Source organism: Oncorhynchus masou, chromosome 30 (genome assembly GCF_036934945.1).
Source record: "Oncorhynchus masou masou isolate Uvic2021 chromosome 30, UVic_Omas_1.1, whole genome shotgun sequence".
In the NCBI taxonomy this organism is placed as follows: domain Eukaryota; kingdom Metazoa; phylum Chordata; class Actinopteri; order Salmoniformes; family Salmonidae; genus Oncorhynchus; species Oncorhynchus masou.
Genome location: NC_088241.1, coordinates 50,860,423 through 50,888,293, shown reverse-complemented (window position 1 = coordinate 50,888,293; position 27,871 = coordinate 50,860,423). Strand labels below are relative to the sequence as shown.

At 43.3% G+C, this 27,871-nt stretch overlaps 1 protein-coding gene across 2 annotated transcripts in view; it reads right to left on the bottom strand.

Moving 5' to 3' along the window:
* Positions 1 to 27,871, bottom strand: part of sema5a (sema domain, seven thrombospondin repeats (type 1 and type 1-like), transmembrane domain (TM) and short cytoplasmic domain, (semaphorin) 5A) — a 209,735-nt gene that overhangs the window by 130,984 nt on the left and 50,880 nt on the right. For both annotated transcript variants that reach the window (XM_064949247.1, XM_064949248.1), the window contains exons 2-4: positions 27,752 to 27,871; positions 17,209 to 17,308; positions 6,088 to 6,133 (exon numbers count right to left, since the gene is read on the bottom strand). The exon at positions 27,752 to 27,871 is cut by the window's right edge and continues 107 nt beyond it. In XM_064949247.1, the coding sequence (XP_064805319.1) occupies positions 6,088 to 6,133; positions 17,209 to 17,308; positions 27,752 to 27,871 (266 nt within the window). The remainder of the gene's footprint in view (positions 1 to 6,087; positions 6,134 to 17,208; positions 17,309 to 27,751) is intronic.

Below are 27,871 nucleotides of genomic sequence, written 5' to 3'. Positions count from 1 at the left end.
CTGTACCCTTCCTGTTCATAGCCCCAATTGAAGAGATAATCCATGGGGAATGCAATCAAAGACACACAGAAATTGCAAAAGAGTTCTCTCGCTCTCGCTCTCTCTCTCTCACCCTCGCTTTCTCACTCTTCATCTCCAATGTTATCCCTTCTTCTCAGAGCAGAGGACTTCACTTCTTCTCTCCCTTGTGCTCTTCTAAAACCTTGACTTTATTGTTCATTACAGTCAGGGAGTAGGAAGAGAGAGGGGGAGAGAAGGAGGGAGGGAAGAAGAGTGTTTTGCTGAGGTAACAGAGGCCAGTGAGATTATGATAGCAGGCCTCAGCCAGTATCGATCTCCTGGTGAACTCTATATCTGCAGTACCACAGGACAGACAGAAGGCAGTTAGCTGGCTAGCAGCGCATAAACTGCCACTGCTCTCTGAAACTCCAAACAACACAACACTGCCAAGAGGCTCCCGGTTTCATTTTAAGTGATGAGGGTTAGTTTGAGGGAAAATTAGAGAGATTTCAATCAATAATGCCGGAACTTTTTTCTAGAGTGCTGGTTTATTTTTCCTTCATACATTGAAGGATGACCTTGGCTGTTTTGACATGCTCATAAATATATTTCCTTGGTTCATAAAGGATTACGTCTGAGCATTGATTAAACATCAAATGGTAATTCTACCTCGTCTCTTCTTGTAAAAAATAAATAAATCATGCACGGCATAGCTCTCAGCACTGAGCTTCATCAAGACACACAAGACACGAGAGTGTAGTTTTGTAGGTCATTTCCCACAGCAGACTACTTTAAGTAAAATCAACTAAACCTGTGAGTATTCTGGTAGTACATTCTTTCTAGGAATGTATTATTTACTTGTTTATTTGTTAGGGACCATGTACAACATGCCATTGCACCAGATTTAGCTAGATAGTACATTTTCATCTGTAGTTCCTGTATTGCGGTTTCATAAACAATATTCCCATCACAAATCAACTTGATCCATCTTTAATGCTCTTAATATGAGCTGAGAGGCACCAGCAGGGGAGACTTCCTTCATAATGAAACCTAACACAGAAAGAATATAAGCCATGCCAATGACGCCAAGGATGCAAATCTCACTGCAATGGAAATAATTGTATCTTTTAAAGAGAGGAGAGGGGAAATTAAAACGAGAGGAGGGGGTAAAGGGTAGTGGAGCTGAGGGACAAAGCAGAAGATGTCACGCCCTGATCTGTTTCACCTGTCTTTGTGATTGTCTCCACCCACCTCCAGGTGTCACCCGTTTTCCCCATTATTCCCAGGGTATTTGTTCCCGTGTTCTCTGTTTGTCTGTTGCCAGTTCGTCTTGTCTTGTCAACCAGCATGTGTTTCCGTGCTCCTGCTTTTTCCTTGCCTCTGTTTTTCTAGTCCTCCTGGTTTTGACCTTTTGCCTGCCCTAACTCTGAGCCCACCAGCCTGACCAATCAGCCTGCCCTTACCTTGAGCCTGCCTGCCTCCTTGTACCGTTTTGAACTTTGACCTGGTTACTGCACTTTTGCCTGTCCTCAACCTGCCTCTTGCCTGCCCCTTGTTGTTTAATAAATATCAGAGACTCGAACCATCTGCCTCCTGTGTATGCATCTGGGTCTCGCCCTGTGTCATTATAGAAGAAGGTAAATGAGGAGAGGAGAAGAAAAGAGAGGAGAGCGGGAAAGAGGAGAAGAGACGTGAAGAGGGGGAGAGTTAGAGGAGAGAGAGAGAAGAGGACAGGGGGAGAGGAAAATTACAAGAAGAAAGGAGAGAAGAAGAGAAAAATAGAAGATGGTAGCAACCAAAGCAGAACCAAATCTCACAATAACACTCCGACCACTTCAGCCGAGCCCTGTTTTTTTTTAGATAGGTAGCTCCTTAACTCTCTAGCCTAAAACCCTGTTCCAGTCAGATGCAAAGCAGCCTCAAGACTCAGGGTCAGTTTAAATTGGCAGTTGGCCCGTGGTCCAGATTACCAAGGCTTGCTCTCTTTGGAGATGGGGCCTGCCTGGGGCGAAGGAGGGTTGATAAGGGCTAGAGGAATCTACACTGAGTGAGGGATGAGATAAAGGCTAAGAGGGATGGATGAAGGGATGGGGGGAGGATGAGAGAAGAAGGGATGGGATGAAGCATCTTTAATAACCAGCCCTGTCCCAGTGAGCACCAACACAAGAGTGACTCCCCATGGATCTCTACCTTTCTCTATGGGGGGTATCTCTCTGTCTCACTCTACCTCACTTTCTTTCTCTCATCTCTGTCTATCATGATCTCCTATCTCTTTTTCCTCTATTCTTCCCTCTCCTCATCTTCTTCATGTCTTTTGTTCTCTCTCTCTCTCTCTCTCCCCTAACCCCCTCCCCATTCTCTCTATTCTCCCCTGGTCTTTGAGGGTGTAAACAGCCAGTGTCTATCCTCTGTCCAGAGCATCAAAGGAGCCTGCTGTTATCCCCCAGGAAGAGATCCAGATAAACCTCTAACGTGTCAATGTTTGACTGGTTACTCACTGTGCTACACGATTCTTAGCCCCACAGGGGCTAAGTACACACATACAGCCTTCAGCCATGGAAATCAAGGAGAAAGGAGGGAGCATGCTGGGGTAATGGTTACTATGCCATTGTGGGATGAAGGGATGAAGGGAGGGAAAGAGCTACAATTATACTGTACAGTATGTTTACAAATATCACTTTGCACTGCTCAAACACATGCTATTGCTTTCAACATCAAAGGTTGACAAAAAAGATAAGAGATATTATTTTATAGCATAATTTTAATAACACATATTAAAAAATCTAATAACAATCAATTTGCTTGATTCAATTGATTTGGTTTTGTGCTGCCAGTCTTAACTACGAAGAGATAGAGAATGAGCATCTGTGCTTCTTCCTCTGGCAGGCAGAACACACGGTGCAAATAACTTAGCAAACTGCAAAAATACTACCGTCATGCAGCAGAACAGAATGGGTCTGGACCACAGGATCCACAGGAATTTCCCACGTGGTTTTAGGAGCTGGGGTAGACATACACGTATAGGGAATTAACACTGACTGAAGAGAAGACTACAGTTAGACAGGTGGGGCATTAACTTCTTAGATATAGGGGGCGCTATTTCAATTTTTGGATGAAAAACGTTCCCGTTTTAAACAAGATATTTTGTCACGAAAAGATGCTCGACTATGCATATAATTGACAGCTTTGGAAAGAAAACACTGATGAACTGATGTTACAGGCGAAACCCAGATAAAAATCCAATCAGGAAGTGCTGCATTTTTTGAAACCGCCTCATGCCAATGACTCCTTATATGGCTGTGAATGGCCCATGAATGAGCTTCGGCTTTCTGTCGCTTCCCAAGGTGTCGACAGCATTGTGACGTATTTGTAGGCATATCATTGGAAGATTGACCATAAGAGACTACATCTACCAGGTGGTCGCTTGGTGTCCTCCATTGCAATCATTGCGTAATCTCCAGCTGCAGTATTTTTCCGTTCGCTTCTGATGAGAAACCAACTGTCACGACTGATATATTATCGAATAGATATGTGAAAAACACCCTGAGGATTGATTCTAAACAACGTTTGCCATGTTTCTGTCGATATTATGGAGCTAATTTGGAAAAAAGTTCAGCGTTGTAGTGACTGCATATTCCGGGCTTTTTCTTAGCCAAACATGATGAACAAAACGGAGCTATTTCCCCAAAACACAAATAATCTTTTTGGAAAAAAATGAACATTTGCTATCTAACTGAGAGTCTCGTCATTGAAATCATACTAAGTTCTTCAAAGGTAAATGATTTTATTTGAATGCTTTTCTTGTTTTTGTGAAAATGTTGCCTGCAGAATGCTAGGCTTAATGCTATGCTAGGCTATCAATACTCTTACACAAATGCTTGTGTAGCTTTGGTTGAAAAGCATATTTTGAAAATCTGAGATAACAGTGTTGTTAACAAAAGGCTAAGCTTGTGTTTCAATATATTTATTTAATTTCATTTGCGATTTTCATGAATAGAAAAAGTTGCATTATGCTAATGCGTTATAGTTGAAGTATTTTTCTGTCGATTTCTTAGCCAAGCAGTGACGTTTTTCGCCTACAAAAATATTATTTTTGGAAAAAAGGAACATTCGCTATCTAACTGGGAGTCTCCTGAGTGAAAGCATCTGATGTTCTTCAAAGGTAAATTATTTAATTTGGTTGCTTTTCTTATTTTTGTGAAAATGTTGCCTGCTGCCAGCACAGCCTAGCATAGCATTATGCATTTAAGTCATTTACATTTAAGTCATTTGGCAGACGCTCTTATCCAGAGCGACTTACAAATTGGATTATGCCATGCTAAACTTACACAAATGCTTGTCTAGAGTTGGCTGTAACGCATATTTTGAAAATCTGAGATGACAGTGTTGTTAACAAAAGGCTAAGCTTGTGTTTGAATATATTTATTTCATTTCATTTGCGATTTTCATGAATAGGAAACGTTGCGTTATGGTAATGCGCTTGAGGCTATGATTACGCTCCCGGATACGGGATTGCTCGTCGCTAGAGGTTAAGACTGACTGAAGAGAAGACTACAGTTAGACAGATGGGGCATTAAGACTGACTGAAGAGAAGACTACAGTTAGACAGATGGGGCATTAAGACTGACTGAAGAGGAGACTACAGTTAGACAGATGGGGCATTAAGACTGACTGAAGAGAAGACTACAGTTAGACAGATGGGGCATTAAGACTGACTGAAGAGAAGACTACAGTTAGACAGATGGGGCATTAAGACTGACTGAAGAGGAGACTACAGTTAGACAGATGGGTTATTAAGACTGACTGAAGAGAAGACTACAGTTAGACAGGTGGAGCATTGAGACCGACTTAAGAGAAGACTACAGTTAGATGGAGCATTAAGACTGACTGAAGAGAAGACTACAGTTAGATGGGGCATTAAGACTGACTGAAGAGAAGACTACAGTTAGACAGATGGGGCATTAAGACTGACTGAAGAGAAGACTACAGTTAGATGGGGAGACACTTACAGTTAGATAGATGGGGCATTAAGACTGACTGAAGAGAAGACTACAGTTAGACAGATGGGGCATTAAGACTGACTGAAGAGAAGACTACAGTTAGACAGATGGGGCATTAAGACTGACTGAAGAGGAGACTACAGTTAGACAGATGGGGCATTAAGACTGACTGAAGAGAAGACTACAGTTAGATGGGGCATTAAGACTGACTGAAGAGAAGACTACAGTTAGATGGGGCATTAAGACTGACTGAAGAGAAGACTACAGTTAGACAGGTGGAGCATTGAGACCGACTTAAGAGAAGACTACAGTTAGATGGAGCATTAAGACTGACTGAAGAGAAGACTACAGTTAGACAGATGGGGCATTAAGACCGACTGAAGAGAAGACTACAGTTAGATGGGGCATTAAGACTGACTGAAGAGAAGACTACAGTTAGACAGATGGGGCATTAAGACTGACTACTGTGGCTGGTGGACTTTCCTGAATCCCTGATCCAGCTTAGCCTAGAGATGGCCTCTGTACATAGCCCATGGTACAATCCAAGCCCATAGGACTTCCTGACAAAATAAGAATGATCCTGGCTTCATTTATCAGCACTTAACTTAATGATGTTGTCAAGATGCATAGTCTATAACAGCGAGAAACTATTGAACTATTTGAAATGTTCCCTGGGTTTTCATTACTGTAGCTCCCATGGCATGCTATGACAAGCTTTGTGTCTTGTTTGTGACCATTTCTTAAGGGCCTGACAGCTGGGCTGTTCCAGTAAGTGTTATGATAATTACTGCATAACTGTGTTACACACAAAGACAAGACAGACAGGACTTCTTATAGATGGCACTGTGGTCCAGCAGAGAGTAAGGAGGTGGTGGGAGAGGGAGGGGGCAGAAAAGAAGGAAGAGGAACAAAGAGAGAGAGAATACGAGAAGAAAGAGAGAGAAAATGAGAAAAGAGAGAAGTGAATGGAAGAGTGAGTGAGAGGGATATATATATAGGAAGGGGATTGAGAGGGAGAAAGAGGGAGTGACAGAGCGATAGATAGTAAAATAGAGGGGGGATAATGGTAACGCTGGGAAAGACTCACCTGGATCAACGAGAGGTCCTCCAGATTGAGTCTGAAGAGGTGGTTTCTGAAAGAAATAAGGAGGGAGGAGAGATGAAGGTAGAATCTTCTCTAAAAGAACAACACCGGAGAAAATAAAAGTGGACAGGAGAGCATTTCTGGTAATAGGTATCCAACGATATCTCTGGGTTATTTTGTCCCTATGTTGGTCATTTTCTCTCCCTTAATAACACATCTTTGATGTAGCACACTTGTTTCCGGGCCACTCCAAACGCCTGTTCAGATGTAACGACATATAGGAGCACACTGATGAGACTACTTTGCTGCTTTAGCATTCCAAAACTAGGTATATCTTTGTTGAATAGAAACCCAGTCAAAACTGAACTGAATATAGTTTGCAAGATTACATAATTTGTGTCATCTCTCCCAGTGATATGCGCTTGTCTGGAAAGAACTTTCCCCTAGACACAGATGTGGGATCAGCTTACCCTTGACAAATCCAAACCTTAACCATTAGATATTTTTAACGGGTAACTTCATCCAACTGAATGGGAGTTTTGAGGAGTATTTTTCGCCGCTCTGCTGATGAGTATTTGTCTCTGTTAATACATGAGTTCATACATTTTGTGAAAAAAATACATATTCTATTAGTCAGCTTGACGAGAAAGAAATAGCCTATTCCAAACAGACTATGGGACAGTTGTGGGACAATAGATCCCAATAGGCCTAGACTAAATAAATAAAACATTCAAAAGCAATGAGTCTGATGCAACAGATCATAATGTTTAGATTAAGATGTTGATAAACTACTATTATTTCACATTATAAGAGTCGCAATGTGCAGCAGGCTACATTTGAATATTCTTTCCATAACGCAATTAGCAGGAAAACACTGTTGTCAAAAGCACACCGTACATACGAGCGGTTTCATGTGACAGAAACTAAAATATCCGTTAGAGGGTAGATCTAATATGCTACAACTAGCATGGATTGCTGTTATTACAACGATTGTGCCTTTGGCTATTGGCCAAAGAAAGAAAGTGAATATGAATTTATTTCCTCCAGGGATATGGTCTGATTTTGTCTAGGCTACTTTAAAGCAAGGTAAGACATGCCTCGTAACATGTAGTAAACCGTACAGGTTTCAGACATTTAAGTGTATGTTTTTAAAAGGCATACTGCCTCCAGCGCATTGCAAAGTGGTGTGTGACGCGCTGATGATGCCTGCATGTTGACTACGCATTTGCTATTTGAGATGCTGTAGCAGCAGCTCTCAACGCTGTCAGACATATTTTCCGCTGAAAGGCTGTCTGTATTGTGTACGTGTGTGATAAATAAGATACATAACAAATATACTGTACACATGCGCCAATTTACTTCCACTAAATTAGTCAAATTAACCTAGAAACTTGTTGGGATGACCATTCAAACTGGTATTTCCATCAATTAATAGTTTAAAAAGCATTATTTCGGGACGGAATTTCTTTGTCTTCTCTCCGACCATTGCCCTGCGTCAATTTTATTTATCGCCTTTTCAAAAAAAGTTTTAGCAGCCAAAAGCCGGCTATTACCGGCTAACGGAAACTGTGTTTCACAGGTACATCTCTCTGTCTCGTTCTGATTATAAAGGCTTTCACAGGTACATCTCTGTCTGATTATAAAGACTTTCACAGGTACATCTCTGTCTGATTATAAAGACTTTCACAGGTACATCTCTGTCTGATTATAAATACTTCCACAGGTACATCTCTCTGTCTCTGTCTGATTATAAAGACTTTCACAGGTACATCTCTGTCTCGGTCTGATTATAAAGACTTTCACAGGTACATCTCTGTCACGGTCTGATTATAAAGACTTTCACAAGTACATCTCTCTGTCTGATTATAAAGACTTTCACAGGTACATCTCTGTCTCGGTTTGATTATAAAGACTTTCACAAGTACATCTCTCTGTCTGATTATAAAGACTTTCACAGGTACATCTCTGTCTCGGTCTGATTATAAAGACTTTCACATGTACATCTATCTGTCTGAGTATAAAGGCTTTCACAGGTACATCTCTCTGTCTCCATCTGATTATAAGGACTTTAACTGGTACATCTCTCTGTCTGATTATAAAGACTTTCACGGGTACATCTCTGTCTGATTATAAAGGCTTTCACAGGTACATCTCTCTGTCTCCATCTGATTATAAGGACTTTAACTGGTACATCTCTCTGTCTGATTATAAAGACTTTCACGGTTACATATCTTGGTCTGATTATAGACTTTCACGGGTACATCTCTCTGTCTGATTATAGACTTTCACAGGTGCATCTCTCTGGCTCTGATTATAAAGACTTTCACAGTTACATATCATGGTCTGATTATAGACTTTCACGGGTACATCTCTCTGTCTGATTATAGACTTTCACAGGTGCATCTCTCTGGCTCTGAATATAAAGACTTTCACAGGTACATCTCTCTGGCTCTGATTATAAAGACTTTCACAGGTTACATATCTTGGTCTGATTATAAAGACTTTCACGGGTACATCTCTCTGTCTGATTATAGACTTTCACTGGTACATCTCTCTGTCTGATTATAAAGACTTTCACAGGTACATCTCTGTCTGATTATAAAGACTTTCACGGGTACATCTCTGTCTGATTATAAAGGTTTCCATATGTACATCTCTCTGTCTCCATCTGATTATAAGGACTTTAACTGGTACATCTCTCTGTCTGATTATAAAGACTTTCACGGGTACATCTCTGTCTGATTATAAAGACTTTCACAGGATTATAAAGGTTTCATATGTACATCTCTCTGTCTCCATCTGATTATAAGGACTTTAACTGGTACATCTCTCTGTCTGATTATAAAGACTTTCACGGTTACATATCTTGGTCTGATTATAGACTTTCACGGGTACATCTCTCTGTCTGATTATAGACTTTCACAGGTGCATCTCTCTGGCTCTGATTATAAAGACTTTCACAGTTACATATCATGGTCTGATTATAGACTTTCACGGGTACATCTCTCTGTCTGATTATAGACTTTCACAGGTGCATCTCTCTGGCTCTGAATATAAAGACTTTCACAGGTACATCTCTCTGGCTCTGATTATAAAGACTTTCACGGTTACATATCTTGGTCTGATTATAGACTTTCACGGGTACATCTCTCTGTCTGATTATAGACTTTCACAGGTGCATCTCTCTGGCTCTGAATATAAAGACTTTCACAGGTACATCTCTCTGGCTCTGAATATAAAGACTTTCACAGGTATATCTCTCTGGCTCTGAATATAAAGACTTTCACGGGTACATCTCTCTGTCTCCATCTGATTATAAGGACTTTAACTGGTACATCTCTCAGTCTGATTATAAAGACTTTCACGGGTACATCTCTGTCTGATTATAAAGGCTTTCACAGGTACATCTCTGTCTCGTTCTGATTATAAAGGCTTTCACGGGTACATCTCTCTGTCTGATTATAAAGACTTTCACAGGTACATCTCTGTCTGATTATAAAGACTTTCACAGGAACATCTCTGTCTGATTATAAATACTTCCACAGGTACATCTCTCTGTCTCTGTCTGATTATAAAGACTTTCACAGGTGCATCTCTCTCTCTATCTGATTATAAAGACTTCCATAGGTACATCTCTGTCTCGGTCTGATTATAAAGACTTTCACAAGTACATCGCTCTGTCTGATTATAAAGACTTTCACAGGTGCATCTCTCTGGCTCTGAATATAAAGACTTTCACAGGTGCATCTCTCTGGCTCTGATTATAAAGACTTTCACGGTTACATATCTTGGTCTGATTATAGACTTTCACGGGTACATCTCTCTGTCTGATTATAGACTTTCACAGGTGCATCTCTCTGGCTCTGAATATAAAGACTTTCACAGGTACATCTCTCTGGCTCTGAATATAAAGACTTTCTCAGGTACATCTCTCTGGCTCTGAATATAAAGACTTTCACAGGTACATCTCTCTGGTTCTGATTATAAAGACTTTAACTGGTACATCTCTCTGTCTGATTATAAAGACTTTCACAGGTACATCTCTGTCTGATTATAAAGGCTTTCACAGGTACATCTCTGTCTGATTATAAAGACTTTCACAGATTATTATAAAGACTTTCACAGGTACATCTCTGTCTGATTATAAAGGCTTTCACAGGTACATCTCTGTCTCGTTCTGATTATAAAGGCTTTCACAGGTACATCTCTGTCTGATTATAAAGACTTTCACAGGTACTTCTCTGTCTGATTATAAAGACTTTCACAGGTACATCTCTGTCTGATTATAAAGACTTTCACAGGTACTTCTCTGTCTGATTATAAAGACTTCCACGGGTACATCTCTGTCTCTGTCTGATTATAAAGACTTTCACAGGTACATCTCTGTCTCGGTCTGATTATAAAGACTTTCACAGGTACATCTCTGTCTCGGTCTGATTATAAAGACTTTCACAGGTACATCTCTGTCACGGTCTGATTATAAAGACTTTCACATCTCTCTGTCTGTTACATCTCTCTGTCTGATTATAAAGACTTTCACAGGTACATCTCTGTCTGATCTCTGTCTTAGGTACATCTGATTATAAAGACTTTCACAGGTACATCTCTCTGTCTGATTATAAAGACTTTCACAGGTACATCTCTCTGTCTGATTATAAAGACTTTCACGACATCTCTCTGTCTGAAAACTTTCACAGGTACATCTCTCTGGATTATAAAGACTCTGAATATAAAGACTTTCACAGGTACATCTCTCTGGCTCTGAATATAAAGACTTTCACGGGTACATCTCTCTGTCTCCATCTGATTATAAGGACTTTAACTGGTACATCTCTCTGTCTGATTATAAAGACTTTCACGGGTACATCTCTGTCTGATTATAAAGGCTTTCACAGGTACATCTCTGTTTCGTTCTGATTATAAAGGCTTTCACAGGAACATGTCTCTGTCTGATTATAGACTTTCACGGGTACATCTCTCTGGCTCTGATTATAAAGACTTTCACGGTTACATATCTTGGTCTGATTATAGACTTTCATTATAAAGGGTACATCATCTGATTATAAAGACCTTAACAGGTGCATCTCTCTGGCTCTGATTATAAAGACTTTCACAGGTACATCTCTCTGTCTGATTATAGACTTTAACAGGTGCATCTCTCTGGCTCTGAATATAAAGACTTTCACAGGTACATCTCTCTGGCTCTGAATATAAAGACTTTCATGGGTACATCTCTCTGTCTCCATCTGATTATAAGGACTTTAACTGGTACATCTCTCTGTCTGATTATAAAGACTTTCACGGGTACATCTCTGTCTGATTATAAAGGCTTTCACAGGTACATCTCTGTCTCGTTCTGATTATAAAGGCTTTCACGGGTACATCTCTCTGTCTGATTATAAAGACTTTCACAGGTACATCTCTGTCTGATTATAAAGACTTTCACAGGTACATCTCTATCTGATTATAAATACTTCCACAGGTACATCTCTCTGTCTCTGTCTGATTATAAAGACTTTCACAGGTGCATCTCTCTCTCTATCTGATTATAAAGACTTTCACAGGTACATCTCTGTCTCGGTCTGATTATAAAGACTTTCACAGCTACATCTCTGTCTCGGTCTGATTATAAAGGCTTTCACAGGTACATCTCTGTCTCGTTCTGATTATAAAGACTTTCACAGGTACATCTCTCTGGCTCCGAATATAAAAACTTTCTCTCTGTCTGATTATAAAGACTTTAGGTACATCTCTCTGGCTCTGAATATAAAGACTTTCACAGGTACATCTCTCTGGCTCTGAATATAAAGACTTTCAGGTACATCTCTGGGAATATAAAGACATCTCTCTGTCTCCATCTGATTATAAGGACTTTAACTGGTACATCTCTCTGTCTGATTATAAAGACTTTCTGTCTCGTTCTGATTATAAAGGCTTTCACAGGTACATCTCTGTCTGATTATAAAGACTTTCACAGGTACATCTCTGTCTGAGGTACATCTCTGTTTTATAAAGACTTTCACAGTTCTGATTATAAAGGCTTTCACAGGAACATGTCTCTGTCTGATTATAGACTTTCACGGGTACATCTCTCTGGCTCTGAATATAAAGACTTTCACAGGTACATCTCTCTGGCTCTGATTATAAAGACTTTCACGGTTACATATCTTGGTCTGATTATAGACTTTCACGGGTACATCTCTCTGTCTGATTATAGACTTTCACAGGTGCATCTCTCTGGCTCTGAATATAAAGACTTTCACAGGTACATCTCTCTGGCTCTGAATATAAAGACATTCACAGGTACATCTCTCTGGCTCTGAATATAAAGACTTTCACGGGTACATCTCTCTGTCTCCATCTGATTATAAGGACTTTAACTGGTACATCTCTCTGTCTGATTATAAAGACTTTCACGGGTACATCTCTGTCTGATTATAAAGGCTTTCACGGGTACATCTCTGTCTGATTATAAAGGCTTTCACAGGTACATCTCTTCTGATTATAAAGACTTTCACAGGTACATCTCTGTCTGATTATAAAGACTTTCACAGGTACTTCTCTGTCTGATTATAAAGACTTCCACGGGTACATCTCTCTGGCTCTGAATATAAAGACTTTCACAGGTACATCTCTCTGGCTCTGAATATAAAGACTTTCACAGGTACATCTCTCTGGCTCTGAATATAAAGACTTTCACGGGTACATCTCTCTGTCTCCATCTGATTATAAGGACTTTAACTGGTACATCTCTCTGTCTGATTATAAAGACTTTCACGGGTACATCTCTGTCTGATTATAAAGGCTTTCACAGGTACATCTCTGTCTCGTTCTGATTATAAAGGCTTTCACAGGTACATCTCTCTGTCTGATTATAAAGACTTTCACAGGTACATCTCTGTCTGATTATAAAGACTTTCACAGGTACTTCTCTGTCTGATTATAAAGACTTCCACGGGTACATCTCTCTGTCTCTGTCTGATTATATAGACTTTCACAGGTGCATCTCTCTCTCTATCTGATTATAAAGACTTTCACAGGTACATCTCTGTCTCGGTCTGATTATAAAGACTTTCACAGGTACATCTCTGTCTCGGTCTGATTATAAAGACTTTCACAGGTACATCTCTGTCACGGTCTGATTATAAAGACTTTCACAACTACATCTCTCTGTCTGATTATAAAGACTTATACAGGTACATCTCTGTCTCGGTCTGATTATAAAGATTTTCACAAGTACATCTCTCTGTCTGATTATAAAGACTTTTACAGGTACATCTCTCTGTCTCCATCTGATTATAAGGACTTTAACTGGTACATTTCTCTGTCTGATTATAAAGGCTTTCACGGTTACATATCTTGGTCTGATTATAGACTTTCACAGGTGCATCTCTCTGGCTCTGATTATAAAGACTTTCACGGTTACATATCTTGGTCTGATTATAGACTTTCACAGGTGCATCTCTCTGGCGCTGTATTATTATAAAGACTTTCCCAGGTACATCTTTCTCTCTCGGTCTAAGGAAAAATATACTCTAATCTGAAAAGAGCATAGGCCCATGAGGCGGTGTGTGTGTGTGTGTGTGCAAATCACAGTGAAAGAAACCTTAAGCCCAACAGTGAAACTTCACTTTAATGAACACCTTTAGCCTATCCTTGGCTCAAGCTCTTTTGAATTATGAAGTTTCCATTGTAAGCCAACTAAAAAAACAGTTTATTTGGAGTGAGTGAGTAGTCTCTATGTTGACTATCAATGTCTCACTATGGTTTTGTAAAGTCAGCATTATTGCATCACAGAATCATCATCTCAAAACGATTGTCTGGATGCTGGATACTGATTGGTTGACAGCAGGGAGTTATTCACTACAATCCCCAGGTAATTTAACTGTTCCATTAGATGTATCAATGCGCAGCCACTGTCCCACAGCCCAGCTAGGCAATTTATAAACGTAATCTCCCCTGGAAAAAAGCGTCTATACAATATTTCCCCATGCCACTTGCCTAGCATTTGGTTTGCAACAGTTGGAGTTTGTCTAAACCTTTCCTGTGGAACAACGTTGCAGGTTTTTTGGGCGTTCTCCACCGTGCCATGCATATGAACGTTACGAAACTGACAGCTTCTCTGAGCCAGGCGAATTCATTTGATCAGAATAAGTATAATGGATATATCCAAAGAAATGGCAATGAAAACGAAGGTAAAACAAAAATGCATATAGCTTGCTGTCATTTGGGGCGGCAGGGTAGCCTAGTGGTTAGAGTGTTGGACTAGTAATTGAAAGGTTGCAAGTTCAAATCCCCGAGCTGACAAGTTACAAATCTGTCGTTCTGCCCCTGAACAGGCAGTTAACCCACTGTTCCTAGGCTGTCATTGAAAATAAGAATTTGTTCTTAACTGACTTGCCTAGTAAAAAAATTACATTTCAGCTGCTTGATGAGATTGTGTGTTCGCTTTAGCTAGCTAGCAAAGTAGAAGTAGCTAGCCTCCATAGCAAAATGTTTTACTTAGAACGTCCATGAAATTGGAATGGACAATCACCCCATTTGGCTAGCAACTTCAGAATCTCAGAACTAACGACTAGACTATATTGTATGGTGGAAGGATGACATAAAACAAATGTACTAATTAAAATAACGTTTTTAATGAAAACATGTCATTCATCTTTTTTGAAATGCTGGCAACCATTTTATAAAAGCAATAAGGCCCTCAAAACCAGGAATTATTGTGAATAACACCCTCCTAAGATCGGTTTTGCCAGCCCTTGGCTTCGCCTCGGAAGTTATTCCCACAATAATTCCCAGGTTCTCTGTACTGATTTTTGAGTTATAACAGCTTTATTACATTTTCAGCAGATTATCGTTTCCTTTTAAAAAACGTTTTATTTCAAATAAATTTGGCCTTGAATGTCAGAGAATCAATCTTTCTATTTCAGTTCAACTTGGTGCATGAAGATATAACAACCCTCCTAGCTCTTGTCAGAGTAATGCATCTAGTCTGTAATATTATTCATCAGCTGAAACCTCTTCCCATAAGATGACTCGATAGCTTACACACATATGCATAGGTGCACGCACGAAGACGCACGCACGCATGGACACGCACAAACGGATCCATCTTCTGAAGCGTGGCTATCTCACAGGGCAGGTTGTGGTCTAAGAACCTCTTTACAGTATATTGACATTAACATCGATCTGCCTCTCCTTCTCTACCTCCATTATCACTGAGTCCTTTCACTCTGGCCATCAGGCCACAGACAACCCCTAGCTCCTTAAACACTTATTCTAGATCCCTGTCACTGAGCATTTAAGGAGCTAGGGGTTGATTTGGTACTAGGCTTCTCTGTCTGTGTGAATGGGCTCGGAAATACACTGTGTGTTGAATCCGTCTAACATGGAGTTTCCATGAATCCAATTAGACCTGTATTTTGGATACAGTTGGTTTAATTCAAGATGTTTAACATTAGAGCAGTCATATAATTGCCTTAGAACTTCTGGTGCCAATATGGCTCACATCAATGTCTAAAACTCAAATGTAGTTAGCCAGAGAGGGTATTTCTGTGGCCTGATGGCCTGCGTGAAAGGACTCAGTGAGCCCTGGTCCTAAGTCAACCCCAAGCCCTGGCCACTTCTCCTAGATCCCTTTTACTGAGCCGACTCCAGAGAGAGTGAGAAGAGAGACGAGGCCAGACAACTGCAGATAGAGACAGGACCACCCTAAAGCCCCTGAGTCAGGTTAGTGTTTGAAAGGAAAGGGTAAGAGCTCTTCTCTCTCCCTCCCTCTAACTTTCCTTATCTGTCAGGCCCTGCAGGTCTTTCCAACTTCTCCGTTTCCCTGTATCCCATATGCAGTACATTAGTTTATTCCCCCAGCTCTGCTTCTCTGTGTTGGTCCTGCTCCTCCAGCTCTCTGTCTCCTCAGCCATCTGCTACACTGGAGAGAATGGCTTGAATTGACAATCTAGGCCATAAGCAGAAGTGAAATACATGCATAGTAAGGCACACACACGAATGCACTCACACACAAACACACACAGACACTCTAGTTAGAGTTAATCTAAGCCCAATCTCAGCTGGCCAGAGAACACTGCAGACAAACACAGACACTCTGGATTAAATATGATGTGCTTGACAGAGACAATGAGCTTAACTTGAGAACACTCTGTGGCAAGTGAGGGGATAGCCAGAGAGAAAGAGAGGGAGAAGCATAGAGAGGGGGGGAAAGATCATTTTATTTTTATTTATTTTTTATTTCACCTTTATTTAACCAGGTAGGCCAGTTGAAAACAAGTTCTCATTTGCAACAACAACAAACAAGTCAATAACACAGTAGAAAAAAAAGAGTCTATATACATTGTGTGCAAAAGGCATGAGGAGGTAGGCGAATAATTACAATTTAGCAGATTAACACTGGGGTGATAAATGATCAGATGGTCATGTGCAGGAAGATATACTGGTGTGCAAAAGAGCAGAAAAGTAAATAAATAAAAACAGTATGGGGATGAGGTAGTTAAATTGGGTGGGCTATTTACAGATAGACTATGTACAGCTGCAGCGATCAGTTAGCTGCTCAGATAACAGATGTTTAAATTTGGTGAGGGAGATAAAAGTCTCCAACTTCAGAGATTTTTGATATTCGTTCAAGTCACAGGCAGCAGAGAACTGGAAGGAAAGGCGGCCAAATGTGGTGTTGGCTTTAGGGATGATCAGTGAGATACACCTGCTGGAGCGTGTGCTACGGGTGGGTGTTGCCATCGTGACCAGTGAACTGAGATAAGGCGGAGCTTTACCTAGCATGGACTTGTAGATGACCTGGAGCCAGTGTGTCTGGCGACGAATATGTAGCGAGGACCAGCCGACTAGAGCATACAGGTCACAGTGGTGGGTGGTATAAGGAGCTTTAGTAACAAAACGGATGGCACTGTGATAAACTGCATCCAGTTTGCTGAGTAGAGTATTGGAAGCTATTTTGTAGATGACATCGCCGAAGTCGAGGATCGGTAGGATAGTCAGTTTTACTAGGGTAAGTTTGGCGGCGTGAGTGAAGGAGGCTTTGTTGCAGAGTAGAAGCAGAAAGAGAGAGAGAGAAGCAGAGAGAGAGAGAGAGAGAGAGAGAAAACAACATATTACCTTGCTCCGACTATCAGTTCGTTCTGGCTGGGGTCAAAGGTTAGCTGGGAGTAATCCACCGTGCCCTCAGCCCGGAACCTGTGGATCCACGGCTCCATATCTGCCAATCAGTGTAGAGAAAGATACACAGTAATCAATGAAACAGGAAGAAAAGAGATCAGAGAAAAAAGGGGTAGATAAAGAGATTAGCCAATAGCCACAGTATGTAATAAAGTGATGTAGGCCTATATTATATCGTCTTTGTGTGTATCGTTCTGTATTGTGATTTTATGAAAACGAATGCTTCTTGCCTGGTGATGTTACACACTCCCTCGCAAAAGAGGTTCAAACCAGAGGGGAGTTCCTGGTAGAATGAATATTAAGTTTAAAAAAAGCCTTCCAAGGAGACCTAATGTACCCTATATCCTGTGCGTCTCCAGATAGCTGTAGTCTATCTCAAGGGCACAGAAGTACAGTGTCCCACCTGGGCTTTCAACCAAATGCCTTCCACTCCATTTACTAAACCATTACTGCAGCTAGCAGGAACTAATGCATACAGTACATAGTGTGTGAGAGGAGGAGGGTTGTTTGTGTGTGTGTATGTGCATGCTTGTCTGAATCCAAGGTCCTTCTAAAGTGAATTTGAGACGGATGCATCTCATGGTTGTCAGTGCCTTGACCTTGGCCCTGAACCCAGAGATAGAGATTCCCTATTGGTACATCACACACACACACACACACACACACACACACACACACACACACACACACACACACACACACACACACACACACACACACACACACACACACACACACACACACACACACACACACACACACACACACACACACACACACACACACGTCAAACCCCAGACACACAGAGACAGATCACCCTCAACACGCCTGTCTCCATGGCGCCCAACCCATTAGCCCTTGACCAATAGAATCAAATATTCCTGTCGGGTTGCTGGGCGATTAGTGTCGGGCCCCTACTGTCCTGTAATCTGATAGGTAGTGAGTCAATAGTTAAGGCTATGGACTAGGAGTAAATGTACCATAATCCCTGATCTTGGGTCAGATATTGTCCAATCCCCTAATAGCTAAGGTAAGCATTGGAGAGAAGATAATCTGATTCTAGGTCTGTGTGTCACGCCTGCTCCCGCTCTCCCTCCCTGGCGCTCGAGGGTGCCAGGCTGCCCAGGACTACACACTCCTGCCATCATCATTACACACACCTGCTTCCCTTATCACGCGCATCAGCAATTCATTGCACTCACCTGGACTCAATCACCTGTGTAATTTCCTCCCCTATATCTGTCTGTTCCCCAGCTCTGTTCCCCTCTTCAGCATTAATTGTTGTTTGTCATTTTGTTACCTGGTTCTGACGCTGTTCCTGTCCTGTTCCATGTCTGTGCTAAATTAACTGTTCTTTTCTCCCTACCTGCTTCTCTAATCCAGCGTCAGTTCTTACACTGTGGTTCGGGCAGGTTCTTCTCTGGGCGTTTCCTCTCACTCGGCACATAACCTGCTCTGTAGTCACAATAACATATCACTACACACTGATACTAGACAGTCTTCTATTCTAATAATCCCCGTTTGAAACTGCTAGCAGTATGTCTTATGTTCATCTAAATACAGTATTTCTAAATATCTGGTGCCACTGTGGCTCAGGGATTTCAAAACACTTTGCATGGTAGAGAATGAAGCCATTTTAGGGCAATTACTGTGGTGAATATTATGTTGTGATCTGTCTATACCTGTCCTGTACTATATCTGATATGGGGTGGGCCTGGCACTGATCGAATAGAGCTCGGGTTAAGGTAAAAATCTCACCTCGAAAAACTTTGCGTCAAAAATGTGAAACACCTGTCAGAAGACATCTTGAAATTAAACCACAGTCTCCCTTCACTGCATCAAACCAACAATCCACTGTTTACTTCTGTCAAGCCAAAGCATTCAGCCCAATACAACAGGGAATCTCTGCCTGCCGGCCTGCCTTCCTGTGAGTCACTGCTAGGAGCTACAAACTAAAAAATACAGCACTGACTCAACCTTCTTGTCAAACTGCAGGAGCATAGAACACTATCATAGCACATTCATTCTGCCTAACATGATGGCATCACTGCTAACAAAGACATTCCTTTCCTCTTCCTTCCACTCTCCAGGGTCTAAAATATTAATGAGAATGAGCATCAGTTAAACTGGGAGGAGGGAACTTTCAACTCGCAGACGCAAAGCTAATACATTTTCATTAGCCTGGGTGAAATAAATATTGTGGAGAGATCACGACAAATTCCGCCCTAAGATTTGGCTGTGGTTAATGGCTTGTTCCCCTCTAATTCTACAGGGGGACGGGAGTTTGGGATGCGCCTCTCTGGTGCCGGTGACAGGCTAGTTTTTCATACCGGGGGGAAGCATTCAGAGCATACAAATGTGGCAGCGACACCATCAGAGGGAAACCAAGGCTTCAGTTACCCTGTGTTTCCCCCATAAATCATGCTAAGATCCCACTGGGGTTTAGCCCCACTCAGGTCCCTCTCAGAGGGGGAGGCAGAGAAGGGTTTTTAAGTGAATACAACGCCCACAACACGGAGGATTTATGTGTTTTATGACAAGGTGAAGGGCTCATAAACATTCATAAGCATTGATAAGCATTCATAACCAGAGCAGATGTGTTACCCTGGGCTCTGGGCTCTAATGAGAAACAGACCAGACTAATGTTGGAGAATGGCAGCAGGACATTATGGTTTGGTAGAGCGTTGAGTGATCTTGGTAGAATACTAGAAAGTTATATGGAACATTGAGTGATTTGGTGGATTGCCTCAGGGCTTCAGTATAACATTGGTATGTTTTGTAAGGCTCTAGGGGAGTAGCAATAGCTCCCTTAGGAGCATTATATTACAGTTGAACCTCAAATTAACTCTGACCTTGACCTCTACAAAAGGAACCAATGGGATTTAAAGAACTTCTTCACTAAACAAGATGTGTTTTTTTTTAAATAGCCCCTTTAAACAGTAGAACGTCTGGGTCTCAAGGGACCCTCCCCCTTCAAGTTAATGAGCATTCTGTCTGCAACGTTCTAACACTGTAATTAATACATTTCATATATGCGATCGCAAAAAGTAATCATTTGGTTGTGTTTATGAAGACCTTGGGTAACAATGATTTTTTTTAAATAGCATTTTTATGAGCTTGTTATTGTTAGGCTATAAGTAAAAATATAAAACACAAAAAACACATTCAAGTGTTTAATACATTTTATTTGTGGGTTGGGTTTGTTACAACTATGGAACAGAAGGCATGTGTGTTGGAACACGTTAACAGCTTCTTTTCATAATGACAAAATGAAATAAAGACCCCAACCACCAAGACGTGTGGTCAGCAAGACGGGTGGTCAGCAAGACGGGTGGTCAGCAAGACACGTGGTCAAACGATGAAAACATCATTAGCCAAAACATCATTATAAGTGCCAAGTGGCCTTGATAGATAGTGAAAATCAGCACAAAAGCAATAGTTCCATTATAATGAATGTGTCGACACGACAGCAGTCAAAACCAGTACATTATTGTCAGCTACGTGCTTGTGTGCATCTTCACACCATGGCATCAGTTGGATTTCAATGAACTGTTCCTTGTCCTAGCAAATGACAGAATTTTTGCAACCTTCACTTGCTTGTCACACTGACATACCTTTGTTTGGTTGTAGTGCATTATAGTTTCCGGTTCTCTCTTTACTGTATCCCTGTGGTCTTGTCAATCTTCAGCACCGTTGTGGAGTACAACGGCTGTGCCAGTGAGCGCTGTCTACCTTTGTTCATGGTGCCGGCCAATTACAGTCAGGTGAAGAAATTGTACATGGTGACATTTCTCCCCTTGCCAGTGTAAGGTTCAACAAGCCTCGTCACCACATTCTCTGTCACTCCCTCACCTGCTGCCCGATATTGAAAGCCGTTCAGCATGTAAATTACACACACTCTCACTGTGTAGCCTATTCCAAGTAGGCCTAGAGTAGACCGATATGACCTCTTTTATTCAGTGGACTGAAATAGGGTACATACCATTTTAAGATTATCATTAGAATGGATCAATACAATAGAATGCCCCCCCCCTGTTCTTCAATCACAATTGGTGATTACACAATTATGCATCGTTCTCTTCCCCTCCCTCATCAACTCAACCATTCTCCCCCTTTCTCCCCAGTCATTCTTACTTAATTGATTTAATCTGATTTTATACGTGTGAAATTTGTTTCGGTATAGTTGTGGCAATTATCGTGGTGATTCTCAACTGGTCACTGCACTTTCAACTGTTGGGAGAAGGAGAGGCAATGGGGGAAAACCATTTAAAAAATGGCACGCCCTGCTAAAACTGGTTATAACTCCGGTTCTGTTTGTGATATTACGATTCTAACACAGACAGTGTGTTATAGAGACTTATTTAGGAAAAGTCCAAAACGGAGGGGGGCAAGACTTTAAAAATGGCAGAGTAAAAAAATGAATCATGAGCAGTCAAAATGATTGCTTTAGCGGTTCTAGTGTTAAAATATGGTCCCCCGACTCGCTCTCTCTCTCCAGGCATTTCTCTAGTCTTTTACTTCATGCTTTTAATGCGTGTGCGATAATGTCATCGAATCATTACTGTGCTTGTACCACAGCCGGGTGCATCGGGGGCTTGGCTGCTGATGAGACAGAACCGTACAGCGTGCACGTGTGTGTGTGTGTGTGTGTGTGTGTGTGTGTGTGTGTGTGTGTGTGTGTGTGTGTGTGTGTGTGTGTGTGTGTGTGTGTGTGTGTGTGTGTGTGTGTGTGTGTGTGTGTGTGTGTGTGTGCACGGTTTGGGAAAAGAACTCTGAGAACGCGGCCAGGGCTGCCATGGCAAAGAGCCAAGCCGAAACCGGCACACTCCCCTCCCCCTTCCCTTCCTCCTTTCTATCCCCCTTTCCAAACTTAGCCTTTTTCCTTCTCCATCACTCTTTCCAGGTTTGTTATTCTGGGTTTTGAAACAGAGCGGCTGACACACAATGACAAAGTGACAGACTATATAAATATTTACACCCTATAGCTTCAGAAACTAGGGCAGTGTTCAGTCTCAGAGTGCTCAAACTGTAGAAAGAACAACCTGACCTGAAACAATAGGCACATTTGGAAACAACTGGGACTAGAATACTGCAGGTTTCTAGGAGTAAATCGGGGGTCGTTGAGGGTATAAATGGAGTACCTACGTTTATGTTCAATTTGAATTCAGCCTGACAAGATGTGCCCAACTAGGGAGACTGTGGCGTGTTTGCTGTCCCATGTGGTAAAGGGAAAATGTGAAATTACAACTATTTTGTGAATTGAGAAGAAAACCTTAAAGATGCACTGCAGAGGGTGAATCCTGACAGACAAACCACAATAAAACATTTCAATGCATCATGCACTTCAGAGCGAAACCGTTTAAGAGAAGAAAAAAAGGAACATTTAACAAGATGACCTAATGACCTCTGTGTGCCACATGGGAAAAATAAACACAGCTGTAACTTAAGACTTAAAGAAAACACATGAAGGTAGAGGCAATGTGGACTACATTTAATTTCCTGTGTCAGTATTCAAATGCAGCATTGTGGGAAGTTTGGCCGTAAATAGAATGCACTGATGCTTAAGAATGTAGCAAGTTGGTCTCGCAATGGACTTAGTGGGCTGTAAAAAAATATTCCCCATGGACCAATTAAATCGTCTTGGTCTCCAATCGTTGATGTGGCGATTGCGAGCACACACACAACACACACACACACACACACACACACACACACACACACACACACACACACACACACACACACACACACACACACACACACACACACACACACACACACACACACAACACACAAACACACACACACACACAACACAAACACACACACACACACACACAAACACAAACACACACACACACACACACAACCACACACAAACACAAACACAAACACACACACACACAACACACACACACACACACACCCACACACACACACACACACACACACACACACACACACACACACACACACACACACACACACACACACACACACACACACACACACACACACACACACCAACTCTCTAACAATGTGTTACTCTTTGAGGAGTGATAAAAGTGAAAGTCTATACACCACTGTTAAACAGACACGTCTTCTCAGATCCTCCGAGACGAGACCTTGAATGGTGGTGAGATGACACTGTTTACTGCACACGTTTTAACTATCTTCCATAACTTCAACATCCGCCAAGGAACAGTCGTTAAACATATAACTTCAATAATATATCTCTGGAGGTTAGGATTGCTGATTGACTCATAAACCCACACGTGTTCCAAAAGAATGAACTGTGTTTTAGAACATTGTTTCTGATAGAGGATACTTTTTTGTTTAAAGTCTGATTTCATCATGGTTGACATGAAGAAGTCATTCCCAAAAGATTCCTTTCAGAATTAGAAGTTCTATGACTTGTTCAAAGATCTAAATTCTTTCTGTCAGTTTTGAGCTACGCAGCTTCAAATCCTTCTCACTATAAAACATTTTTCTTGGAAAGAAAACTGCACCCAGAATGACAAAGGAATGGACCATTTCTATAATTCAGCCTTTGAAAATATCACAAGGGAGTATTGCTGTACAGTAGCAGTTATTTTCGCTGAGTAAAGAGCCAAGTCAGAAAATCACCACCCTTTAGGGTTGAGTCTTTCATGTGTGTTAGAGTGGCACACCCTGCTCTGAGCAACCCACAAGCACCAGACCAGACAAAACACAACAGCAGAGTACAGTGTGTCACTGGAACAGCTTTAGTGCCATATTCCATCAAACCCACTAACCAGATTCCCAGGATAAGTTATTTTCAAACAATCCCAGAAATCCATTTTTCGCTTTAGATTGAATATGGCCCTTGGATACATGGAAGACACGGGAGTATAGCGAGGCCCACCACGGCTAGCCCAGTCAGTGTGTGTCCATCATAAGAAAACACCTAGTAGTTCTTCCCACTCTTTGGAGGACCTGGGATGTCCCTCCTGGCTTTAGAAGTCAGCCGGACATGACGTATACAGAATATAGAGAGCAGTATGTGTGTGTGGCTGTGTTCTATTAAACTACATACTATAAACTGGGTGGAAGGCTGAATGCTGATTGGCTGACAGCCGTGGTATATCAGACTGTATACCCTGGGTATGACAAAACATTACTTTTTACTGCTCTAATTACGTTGGTAACCAGTTTACAATAGCAAGAAGGTGTTTGTGGTATATGGCCAATATACCATAGCTAAGGGCTGTATCCAGGCACTCAGCGTTGCGTCGGGGAGAAGAATAGCCATCAACCGTGGTATATTGGCCATATACCACACCCCTCTGGCCTTATTGCTTAATTATACTAGACATTTCCTCCCAATTCTCCTCTTCCCCATCCCCTCTACAATCACCCCTCTTCTCCTCTACCCCCTCCCCTCTTCTCCTCTACAGACTCCCCTCTTCTCCTCTACAGACTCCCCTCTTCTCCTCTACAGACTCCCCTCTTCTCCTCTTCTCCTACAGACTACAGACTCCCTCTTCCCTCTTCTCCTCTACAGACTCCCCTCTTCTCCTCTACAGACTCCCCTCTTCTCCTCTACAGACTCCCCTCTTCTCCTCTACAGACTCCCCTCTTCTCCTCTACAGACTCCCCTCTTCTCCTCTACAGACTCCCCTTCTTCTCAGACTCCCCTTTCTCCTCTACAGACTCCCCTCTTCTCCTCTACAGACTCCCTCTCTTCTACAGACTCCCCTTTCTCCTCTACAGACTCCCCTCTTCTCCTCCCCTACAGACTCCCCTCTTCTCCTCTACAGACTCCCCTCTTCTCCTCTACAGACTCCCCTCTTCTCCTCTACAGACTCCCCTCTTCTCCTCTACAGACTCCCCTCTTCTCCTCCTCCCCTCTTCTCCTCTACAGACTCCCCTCTTCTCCTCCCCTCCCCTCCCTCCTCTACCACTCCCCTCCCCTCCTCTACCCTCCCCTCCTCCCTCCCTACCCCTCCCCTATTCTCATGTACCCTCCCTCTCCCCTCTTCTCCTCTTCTCATGTACCCCTACAGACTCCCCCCCCCCCCTCTTCTCCTCTACCCCTCCCCTCCCTTCTCCTCTACCCCTCCCCTCCTCTACCCCTCCTCTCCCCTCCCCCCCCTCTTCTCTCTACCCCCTCCCCCTCTTCTCCTCTACCCCCCTCTCCCATCTTCCCCCCCTCCCCTCTTCTTCTCTCTACCCCCTCCCCTCTTCTCCTCTACCCCCCCTCCCACCCTTCTCCCCTCCCCTCCCCCCTCTTCTCCTCTACCCCCTCCCCTCCCCTCATTAACCCCCTCCCCTCTTCTCATTAACCCCCCCCTCCCTCCTCTATACCCCTCCCCCCTCTCTCTACCCCTCTACCCCTCCCATATTCTCCTCTACCCCTCCCCTATTTTCATGTACCCCCTCCCCTCTTCTCATGTACCCCCTCCCCTCTTCTCATGTACCCCCCCTCTTCCCCTCTTCTCATGTCTTCTCCTCTACCCCTCCCCTCTTCTCCTCTCCCCTCTTCTCCTGTACCCCCTCCCCTCTTCTCATGTACCCCCTCCCCTCTTCTCCTCTACCCCCTCCCCTCTTCTCCTCTACCCCCTCCCCTATTCTCTCCTGTACCCCCTCCACTATTCTCCTGTACCCCAACCCCTCCCCTTCTCATGTACCCCCCCTCTTCTCCTCTTCTACCCCCTCTTCTCCCTGTACCCCCCCCTCTTCTCCTCTACCCCTCCCCTCTTCTCCTCTACCCCTCCCCTCTTCTCCTCTACCCCCCCCCTCTTCTCCTCTACCCCCCCCTCTCCTCTACCCCTCCCCTCTCTCCTCTACCCCCTCCCCTCTTCTCCTCTACCCCCCCCCTACCCCCTCCCTCCCTCTCCTCTTCTCCTCTACCCCCTCCCCTTCTCTCCTCTACCCCTCCCCTCTTCTCCTCTACCCCCCCTCCCCTCTTCTCCTCCTCTACCCCTACCCCCCCTCCCCTATTCTCATGTCTCTCCTCTACCCCTCCCCTCCCCTCTATTCTCATGTACACCCTCCCCCCTCTTCTTATCCCCTACCCCCCCTCCCCTCTTCTCCTCCCCTACCCCCCCCTCCCCTCTTCTCCTCTCTACCCCCCCTCCCCCTCTTCTCCTCTTCTCCCCTCTTCTCTACCCCTTCTCCTCTACCCCTCCCCTCTTCTCCTCTACCCCTCCCCCTCCCCCTCTACCCCTCCCCTCCCTTCTCCTCTACTCTTCTCATCCCCTACCCCCTCCCCTCTTCTCTTCTCCTCTACCCCCCCCCCTCTTCTCTTCCCTCCCCTCTTCTCCTCTACCCTCCCCTCTTCTCCCCCTACCCCTCCCCTCTTCTCCTCTACCCCTCCCCCTCCCCTCTTCTCCTCTACCCCTCCCCTCTTCTCCTCTACCCCTCCCCTCTTCTCCTCTACCCCTCCCCTCTTCTCCTCTACCCCTCCCCTCTTCTCCTCTACCCCTCCCCTCCCCTCTTCTCTTCTACCCCTCCCCTCTTCTCCTCTACCCCTCCCCTCTTCTCCTCTACCCCTCCCCTTCTCCTTCCCCTCTTCTCCTCTACCCTCCCCTCTTCTCCTCTACCCCTCCCCTCTTCTTCTCCCCTCCCCTCTTCTCCTCTACCCCCCTCCCCTCTTCCCTCTCTCCCCTCCCCTCTTCTCTTCTACCCCTCCCCTCTCTTCTCCCCCCCTACCCCCCTCCCCCTCTCTTCTCCTCTACCCCTCCCCTCTTCTCCTCTACCCCTCCCCTCTTCTCCTCTTTATCTGTGTTCAGTGTTCATATCTGATTAGTAACCAAACTGTTTCCATACTTTATTAAGACCTCTGCATTTCCATGACTTCAGCAGGCACTGTGTGTTTGGACCGGAACATTAGGGAACACAAACTGTTGACCTCAGGTGACAATGCTAGTGTGCGGTTTGGTCACCCCAACTACCACGGAGACTCACAGAGGACAGCAGATAGCATTAGCCAGACCGTTAGTCATCGTCCTCACACTCAAAAGACTGAGTGCTGAAGGCAACCCAACTAACCATGAGCTAACAGAGGAGACTATGGTGTGTGTGTGTGTGTGTGTGTGTGTGTGTGTGTGTGTGTGTGTGTGTGTGTGTGTGTGTGTGTGTGTGTGTGTGTGTGTGTGTGTGTGTGTGTGTGTGTGTGTGTGTGTGAGGTGACCTTGCCCTTTCGCTCAATTACACCCTAGACAGAGAGCTATATGATTAGCTGACAGTCTCTGCTAGGATGGAATGGGCGCAGTGGCATTTGGCTGGTATGTTGTTAGTGGAGAGAACTGAATTAATTTCTATCCATGTTTTCGTCTGGTGAAGGTTTATAGTATTATTTATGGCTGTACTGCTCCATAAAATATGTTCTTTAATGCAGGAAATATATATTTTTTTATTAGATTACAGGAAACACTGAATAACAAAATATGAACTTTCACGACGGAAAGGGAATGAGTGTGTGCATGACCGTGAGTGTGTGAGTGTGTGTGTGACCTACCTGTGTGTGAGATGAGGGGGTGTTCTGCCCGGTGACAGGGTGACTCAGGCAGCAGCACTGGCCCTCTCCTGCCAACCACGCCCCCAGCCCACAGGACCAGCATGCAGTGCAGCAGCAGCA